Source organism: Pieris rapae, chromosome 1 (genome assembly GCF_905147795.1).
Source record: "Pieris rapae chromosome 1, ilPieRapa1.1, whole genome shotgun sequence".
Taxonomy (NCBI): Eukaryota; Metazoa; Arthropoda; class Insecta; order Lepidoptera; family Pieridae; genus Pieris; species Pieris rapae.
The window spans coordinates 7,696,441-7,705,537 of record NC_059509.1 but is presented as its reverse complement, the minus strand read 5'-3'; the positions used below and the strand labels follow the sequence as shown (position 1 = coordinate 7,705,537).

Sequence of the window (9,097 nt, the reverse complement as noted above, 5' to 3'; positions counted from 1 at the left end):
TTATTTACCGTAGTGATAGTCATGGCTCTGTGAAATTATTTTATAATATCAAATGTCAGCTGCTGTTGTCAACGTCAATTGCCATTATTTGCGTCTGTGGATTGTAGTCTGTGACATAACGAGGACATAAATTTAAAAATTAATTTAGGATTTATTCTATCTAAATATACTATCTAATAATATTCTTATGTATTAGCCTTCCTGTGTTCATTAGTTAGTAAACTAGTGGTCGATGGTTCATTACACGGTACATGAGTAATATGTAAAAATGTATTATCCTAAAGCATTTTAATTCCCACTAACAGAATTACCAAATTATGTAGATATTTCTACATATTTAAGCCAAGTAAGTTGATTGATGGTACCAATACATTAGTTATTTATACAAAATCAGTAATTAAGTTTATTAATTTAGTGTAATAGTAGTTGAATTTTAACAAATTATAAAATGTAATAAGTGATTATGATACTAAGTAATATTGATAGGACATGATATCTTAAATTTATATCTTAATTTATATAGTACTTAATTTAATTTGCAAGATATAAGCTTTTGAATTAAGACAAAATTGTGGGCATTAGCAAAATTTAATAACTACTAAATATTAATTCCAATATTATAATGTTCCAATAGTATAATAATGTCCCAATTTACAATATTACCTACTATTATTTATATTAAAAAATTGTACACAGTCAGATGTAGCACAAAAAAATACTTTTCACAATTCAACTTCAAAAAAGATTTGAGAAAATTTCACATTCATATTATACAATGTGTTAAATTGTTCAGAATTTACAGTAAAAAAGCCTATGGCTTTGTAAATTACTGACTAAAAATAATTACAATGGGTTTAATCTTAAGCTTTTTTTATTTCTAGAATAAATTTAGATAGATGAATTGATTTGATTTTGTTTATTTCTTTGTTTTACTAGTTCCATATTGTGAGTCAACACTCTATGTAGGTTGTATTCTTAATAACAATTAATTTGTAACATTGATACTATCAAACCCAATAAAGCTTTCTGAAATACCAGTTATATAACTTTATGATTTCAATATTTACAGCTGAAAATTTTACTATTAATGTGATAATATTACCATAAATGTAAAAAAAATACTAATTATAACTCCGACCCCCTTTAAATGTATAAACTGAAGGCTAATTCCGTATTAATCAGGCGCTGTTTTTCCGCCTTGACCCATGTGGGCTTTACGGCGCAATAGGTCACTGAGCAGAAACGCGAGGGGTATGTTTGGACGGGCGTAGTAGCGTAATGACGTCAGTGACGCGCAGTATCGACCCTTTCCAGCCGTCACAACACCCCTGTCCCCCGCAGCTAACAATACCCACCTGCCTTAGGTACAAGCGCAAAAGAGTATCTGTGGTATATGTGTATTCATAAACTTAAATTGATTTTTTTTAAATGAATTTCTCCTAGAGTTCTTCCTATTCGAACAAACATTACCCCTATTATATTAAAGAACAACAACGCGATGTTAGTAAATATTGACACACAACGTGTGTTTGCTTGTTATTGTGGTCTAAAATGTGCTCTATCACTGTCAATGCGAGGCTACAAATCATGGGTACACCAAAGTCAACAGCAGCCGTGTAGCAAATACGAAGTTTCGACTGTACGTTACCTTGGAGCGGAAATTTCCAGGATTATCACAAAAAATAAAATATTTTGACTAACTTTTCAACTTTAGTCTCGCACAAACGATAATATGAAATTCTGCTTATTTTTGCTTTAATGCTACTCTGTACTTTTAATAGTCTAGGCCTATTGTGTTTAGCGTCTCCTATAAATTATCGTATGTATTACTTATATATGTATACGATAATTTATAGTAGTAAGTGTGATGATACTATTTCAGGTTCACTAACTATACAATAATAACTTAGAAAGTTACACGAAAAATAATCATAAATAATTAATAAAATGGAAAATTTAAAGCAATTTAAAAAGATTCCTATATATGTAGTCGAAGAACATAACGATGCCTTACAATTCGTATATTCCGCTATTGGTGGTAAAAAGTTGCCATTAGAAGGAAACACATTATTGCATTTAGATGCTCATCCAGATATGCTTATAGATCGTAAATTAAAAGGAGAGGAAGCACGAGGAGGAAGGAAAGTTTTGCAATTATTACAGATAGAAAATTGGATTGTACCAGCGGTTGCCGCGGGGCATATAAATCGCGTTGTATGGATCAGACCACCGTGGGCGAACCAATTTAGCGATGGATCACGACTAATTCATGTTGGAGACCACCCCGCCACGGGCTTTCTCCGAGTAGATAGTAAAGAACCCTATTATTTATCCGACGCTCTATATTCGTCACAGCTTGTGAACAAAAGAAAGTTTATGTTAACTGTCGCAGAACTGAGCCGTCGTATGGATTCTAATATACATAATTTATGTAATCAGCTTGATATCCGCAACCCATTTGTACTAGATATTGATCTGGATTTTTTCAGTACGGCTAATCCTTTCTTGGCTCTTTATAACAATATTGGTCTGTATGATTTGTTGGAAGATTTATTTCATTTTGATTTGCCTGAAAACGACGATATAGAAAGTATTGAAAAGACGGTTACGTTGCGAGAAATACAATTACAAGAATTGGAAGATTTATTTATGTGTATGGATGAATATGGAAATTTGGAGAATTACACAGGAAACAAGGGCTTATATTATGAAAAGGTAAATAATCTGAATACATGTCTGTTGCAGAACACCTAAATACGGCATTTCATTCGTTGAAATAATTAATTTTATGCGCTTAACAAAACAGGATAACACAGTATAATAAAAATTGCCATTTGAACGGGTGGTAATTCTTAACATTAGTGATATTTAAGGTTTCAGCGTTGGTCCCAATTGTAGAGGAGGAAGCAAAACGCCTTGGGGAGCGTCCGGACTGGTGGGCCGTGTTCGCTAGTGGGTGTACAAGAGATCAGGGCGGGTTGCCTCATCATATCAGCTCAGAAGAATTAATTAACAGCACAATTGAAAAGTGTCTCAAACCATTTTTACAAGGTTTTCCACCCCCTATTTTGATTACAATAGCTAGATCTACAGATGACGGATATTGTCCTCCACACCAGGTTAGTCAAATAATTGTTCGCATCCTAATTTCACTGCTCGTTTTCTAGAAACATCCCAACAATAATATTCGTTATGTGTTTAAAATAACATTTCAATTCTAAAAATATATCTATGGTTTTATATATTTTAAACAATATTCGTCTTATTTTGTAAATATTTCTGTCCGCAGGTTGAGTTAATACAATCACAGGTTCTTCGCGCTCTAAAGGAAATATATGTAACGGACGAACCCATTTTACATTATTTAGATAAAAACAAGGAATAAAAATTAAGGAAAATTTCCATTGTTCTTTCTTTTTATGTTCAGTCTCTTTTAACGGTTTCATAACAAATTAAAAGTATTTTTTCTTCTTAGTAACTATAAGAAGTATATATTTTTACACTTGCTGCCTACCTTATGTAATTTAATACATTTTTTCTTTTCTTACAATGGTTGCCTAGAAGATATAGCTCGAAAGCGATTAAGGCCGCCAGTTGCCCTCCTCTTCATTTAATCACGTTGAATATTATTTTGTAATGGAACGAAGAGTTGATAAATAAATAAATATTTATATTTTTTTGCCAATTTGACAGTCACACAGCCAACGCGTCTTACAGTTTCTAAGATATAAAAGAATGCTATAAACAATATTTTATATATATTTTTATTATATTTTACTAGATATTTGTGTAAAGAAAAAAAATTTTTTGTGTTGCGAATTTTGGCTTCTAGCGTGAAAAGGTTTTAGCGGTACTATTATAACACATTAATGATTATTACACATTTAAAGGTAACTTATTAATACTGTCTTATATACTAAAACGTTATTTGCTGCGAAACGTCGCGGTAGTGGCGTCACTATGGCGGAGCAGTTGAATTTTTGTGCCAAATGCATTCCCATAACTCTCCTGTAATGTGCTAAATGAACACAGTTAAGACATTATTACGGTTTTGTGACTGGGGCCGCATATAACATAATCAAGCAACTCCGATTGAAAAAAATGTAAAATGTTACTTTAATTCTTTAAACATTTATATAAATGCACTAGGTATAAGATGTAGTGTATACAAATAATGCGATAACTATTATTGTCGTGGCCTAATCGTGGTATCGGATCGGATCCGCTCAATCGGAGTTTTTATCCTGAGTAGGAGAGGTAGGAAGTATCAGCTGGGACCTGAGAATATATTATATATAGTACAATTATTATATTCAATATACAGTTAATATTATTGGTAACTCAATATATACGTACCTTAACACATTCTGTAACACGCTTTTTACTGTTTTCGGGATTGTAATATTGTGTGTAAATTTTGGTAATTGTTTTAACTAAAATTACCGTATTGTACATGTGTTAAATACGCAGGTGTACTGTTAACGTGCGAAATAGCTATTAGCATTTAGAAGTGACACTGATCAGGCCAGGTCAATTAGAGGCAAGAATCGGAACAGGGACGCATGTTGGTCCCATATTGCATTTGGATTGGAGTATTTTTATCTAAACTGGACTTTCTGTCTATAAGATCTATGAAGCCTCTTTCTAGGATTCCAATTTTTTACTTCAAAAAACATACGATTCAATTCGTTTGTTATTTTGGAAGACAATTATTTTAGACTACGTATCATTTATCATCTGTTTCTTTGGTAATCAGAATATCTACGACTTCAAACATAGCGTCTATTATAAATTTAATCAGGCGCAATGTCGAATATTTTGACTTATTAAAACATCATTGATCGGGCAAACAATTAAGTCCTTCGATTGGGGGCGATTGGGGTCAAATGCACATCGAAGTGGCGTCTGGGTATATCTAATTTTGGATTACATCATGCACTGGTCACGTTTGAAAAAATTGCCACCAATTTAATGTAATGAAATTTTATTGGCATGGCGTCTGACTATTTAAATAATTTTAAAGAAATAATGCACTTTTCATTAATTTCACAATAGCCACTTAATTATTATTTTTCATGTTTGACTATCGTAAATTGGACCTAACGTACTAAATCAATACTTGAAGCCATCATATTCAACTATTTTAGATTACTTATTATATAATTTTTTTTTTTTTTTGCCATATATTGGCTTAAATATTTTAATTAAACATTAATTACTTTAAGAACCCGCCAAAAACTTCTCCGAAGTCCCTTTAAAGTACCTTATTGAAACCAAACTTTTTTCAATGTGTGTTTTTTCAATTGTGTTCAATAATAAAACTACGTGGTAACATGTTACTAAGCATAATTCTGAGGTTTTTTCTTCTTATATTTTAACACTGAATATGTGTAAAAGTTAAGTTAAAACAAAAATGTTATTAATACCCAAGCATATTATGTTCCAAAGAATTTAATAATGTTTCGAAAGTTGATGCAACTTTTGGCTGAGGACGAAATTTACATTATGTATAATAAATAAAAACCTGATTCATGGCGCAGTTGCGCCTAATCAATGGTATCACTATGGGATTCTCTTGAGAGCTTGCAAAGTAAACTCTAGGTAATTTCCTAACTTGATACACAATATGAAAGTTCATCATGATTTGAGCGTCCACTTCATATTTTTAAGCTTTTGTAGTAGTACTAGAACAACTCTATACTGGCATTAAAATTCATAAAATATTGTTAAATATCTTGGGGTGTACCTACATTTCTGCTTAGTTTCGTGGTTCTTTCGATTTTTTTTCTTAGTCTTAAAATAAAATCGGCGCATCTCATGTTTTTTTTAAATATCTAATAGGTTATAATATTATACCTCGTCGCGACTGCCGAGGGATATTCTTCAACATTCAAGGATTTAATGATAGGACATACAAATAAGAGTATAGGGAATTAGTAACAATAATATCAGTGCCACTTTACTATATGGGTGGGTTAGGATCTAAGACCATGTTTTGGATACATATATAGAATAGAAGAAATAGAATTTGAAAGGAGGACTTCCTGGATGGCCCATAAATAAAATACGATTAGGGCTATGTCTCATTAACAAGTAAAAGGCAAGACTGCCAAAAAAGAGGCGGTAACATTGGGATTGTGAGTAGCATTTCCTCTGCTCTACCCTGCCCGACCAAACTAAAAAAAATAAGAACGCGAGAACGGGCGAGCCGCATTCCTCGACTAGGTCGACGGCATGGCCCCCCGCGCCTCCCTCCCTTCAGCGGCCAGCCAGTCATTCGAGCGCGTCGTTCATGTTAACTCGTCTGTTTATCGTTCGGTATCCAATGCGCGCAGTGTTTACAATAGTGTTGCTTCTGATGTTATAAATCATACCATTACAAGTGACTTGTGACTGTGCAAATAATTAAATGCTTGCATATTGTTTGATTAATAAAAGTGGTGCCTAAGGAGAAGACAACTACGGCAATCTTTGAGCTCAGGTATAGCGTTTCGTACCTATATATTTTCAATCTGACTACTATTTCACTTGCACATTGGTAGTGTAATGTGAAAATGAAATACATATTTTGATTTTGTTTGTAGTACAGTTGTTACTATTAAGAGTGCGACCACGTGATCTGATAGCTTGCATGAATTGACTGTGAAGTTTAACAGTTAACACGTGGTTTGGTGTAAACAACAACTTACAACGCCCTTTTCACCAGCGCTGGAACGACGCACATCGTCCGATTGTAGCCCGTGATGAACTGTATTTGGATTTTGAAATTTTAACAGCGCTGTGCGTAGGCGTACTTTATAAATATCCAATTAATTATTTTAAAAATGTATTTATTCACATTGTGCAGCTTTTCGTTCCTAATGAGATTATTGTAAATTCTACAATTTTAACTAAATAAAATAAAAAAGGACACATAGACAAAGACACTACATACCTATACGCATAGAGTTGCAAGATTACTAATTAATATGACAATATTTGAAAATTAAGTCTTGAATATTAAGTAAAAGACATTACATTAAAAAATACTGAATGAATAGTAAATTTAATAATTAATAGGATCTATAATATTGTGTTTATAAAAGACGTTATTGGTGTGATGTGTGTCGTGTGAACATAGTAGTAAGTAGAATAGAGTATCCAGTATCCACTTGATATAAGGACAACTATAAATAATACTGTCAAAATATTTCATAATAAGGCTGGACCAGAGATAATACAGACTACGTAGTCTTTAAATTTAAACAATCCATATATTCATAACTACATAATACATATTATGTTTGTCCAGTTGCGATACTTCTATATGAGATATTTCTTATCTATCAACTATGATGTCGAAATCTTTAACTTATCTGTATTTTTCTAAAACGTCACAGCGATATGAAACTTCAAGGTCTGTTTGTTTACTTTTCCTTGTACTGTCTTCGTAAAAAATCTTAATGGTGTTTAATGGCAAATTTATGTGTCCTATATTTTATAATAAAGTATTTGTATTATTACAAGTATAAACGTAATGGGGTATAAATATTAATTTCGAACTATATAGTGTGTTCAATAATATGACTTTAGGACCCTGCATTATAAAAATATATGTAAATACAAATAAGTTAAATATCTTAACTACATTGTAAATTATGTACACAAAACAGTTACTTGTTAGCGATAAGAGTTCGTTCGTGTATATGTACACCTTGAAGTCTTATCAAAACAATAATTATACCGATAAATATATATAAAACATTTACAGTTAATTTGGATATTATTTTGCCTTACTAAACAATAATATCTCTGTGAACTATATAATAATGAGATAGGGATACGATTATTGCGTTCTTAACAGGGTTTGATTCTCAAATCTGGATATGTTAGAAATCCCAATAACGGCAGAATTTAAAAACAGGTAGTCTTATTTTTAACACGCTTTTAATTGGTAATAATTATTATATAACTAACTAAATATTGTATAGTTTTTTAGAATTGTAATAATAGTGGTAGCTCTTTATCTCACACGTTGTCATTATTACAATACCTGCAATGAGGTTATTCCGCGTGGTTCTCGTGTGTTGCAGATTTATTTACGGGTAAAAGGGTGTGGGGACTGGGGTGCAATGTTTTGCCTTAGGAAGTATGGCGCGCCGCCGCGGGTAACGCCCGCAGGTTGATCGATCGCGCTGCGTTGCGACTTGCGCTGTGCTATTATTTATTACCGAAAATATAGCGGCGTGGCGCGGCATCGGTCATCGACCTAACTCCGCCACGCTATGGCGCGTAAACAACACGGAATGTAGCGCGGCGCGGGAAAGCTCCATTGTTGATCCTTCCTTACCTGGCATCAGCGCTGTGGAACCAGTACACGCCAGAACCCTACTCACGTATAATTATTCCTACTCATACCACGATCCAATATTGTGTTATCTCTTTCACCCCTAGCTAACCGGTTACAACCACTGGAACAAAATTGCCATAACATGCTTTACTATCAACGTGTTATCCACGTGTATTAAATGAGTTATAAAATAGTTGCAGCGCTGTGTAGTATGTACATAATACGCTTCACTGTCAATGAACAGTTTATTTATTAAGACTGAATAATACCTAAACGATTTAACTAATTGATGATAATTTGAATTCAATTTTAATGTAAGTCCTAGTTTATAATATGTAATAATTATAATTTATAACATCATTTTAATTGATAAAATTATCAATGGGCCTTTCTATAATGAAGATATTTCGAAATTATACGCATATTTGTGTCGTTTTTATGTCTTTGAGATAGGTACTCATATTCTATGTGTCTAATCTTGTTTAGAGGCGTTAGGCGTGACGCTGTAGGAATCTTGACAGGTTCCAATTGATGTTATCTAGCGTACCGTACACTATCGTAAATCAGGCGCCGTTCAGTCGGTAAGCGTCATACTCATCATGACGTAAATTATTGTTTTGCTATCGAATTATCGAAACATTGTACTTTATCATAATTCAATGTTCGTTTAGATAATTATTCCAAAAACTACTATGGCGTTATAAAAATATATATAGACGTAATAAATTTGTATGGTACGTACAGATTTCAATACTCAATTTATTGCTG

The 9,097-nt window shown here is 32.7% G+C and overlaps 2 protein-coding genes across 5 annotated transcripts in view; both read left to right on the top strand.

The window, feature by feature from the left end:
- Window positions 1-94: 94 nt before the first annotated feature.
- LOC111003923 (UPF0489 protein C5orf22 homolog) lies at window positions 95-3,402 on the top strand. Of its 3 annotated transcripts, none has more exons than XM_022274685.2 (5): window positions 95-346; window positions 1,229-1,364; window positions 1,883-2,715; window positions 2,874-3,119; window positions 3,290-3,402. In XM_022274685.2, the coding sequence occupies exons 3-5, from the start codon at window positions 1,948-1,950 to the stop codon at window positions 3,383-3,385; spliced, it is 1,110 nt and encodes a 369-aa protein (XP_022130377.2). In that variant the 5' UTR covers window positions 95-346; window positions 1,229-1,364; window positions 1,883-1,947; the 3' UTR covers window positions 3,386-3,402. The 3 variants fall into 3 exon arrangements, with proteins under 3 accessions (XP_022130377.2, XP_022130376.2, XP_022130375.2); XM_022274684.2 differs by having other exon boundaries at window positions 1,183-1,364; XM_022274683.2 differs by lacking the exon at window positions 1,229-1,364.
- Window positions 3,403-6,274: 2,872 nt separating this feature from the next.
- The window catches only part of LOC111003916 (insulin-like receptor), a 44,690-nt gene continuing 41,867 nt past the window's right edge, over window positions 6,275-9,097 (top strand). For both annotated transcript variants that reach the window (XM_022274674.2, XM_045630567.1), the window contains exon 1: window positions 6,275-6,481. The gene's annotated coding sequence lies outside the window, so the exon portion shown is untranslated. The remainder of the gene's footprint in view (window positions 6,482-9,097) is intronic.

What these genes read in the sequence shown, in the direction of transcription:
- LOC111003923 (XM_022274683.2), top strand. Translation starts at nt 1,948, where the DNA reads ATGGAAAATTTAAAGCAATTTAAAAAGATTCCTATATATGTAGTCGAA. An exon ending in AGGGCTTATATTATGAAAAG is followed by an intron (nt 2,716 to 2,873) that starts GTAAATAATCTG and finishes GTGATATTTAAG; the next exon opens with GTTTCAGCGTTGGTCCCAAT. An exon ending in GATATTGTCCTCCACACCAG is followed by an intron (nt 3,120 to 3,289) that starts GTTAGTCAAATA and finishes TTCTGTCCGCAG; the next exon opens with GTTGAGTTAATACAATCACA.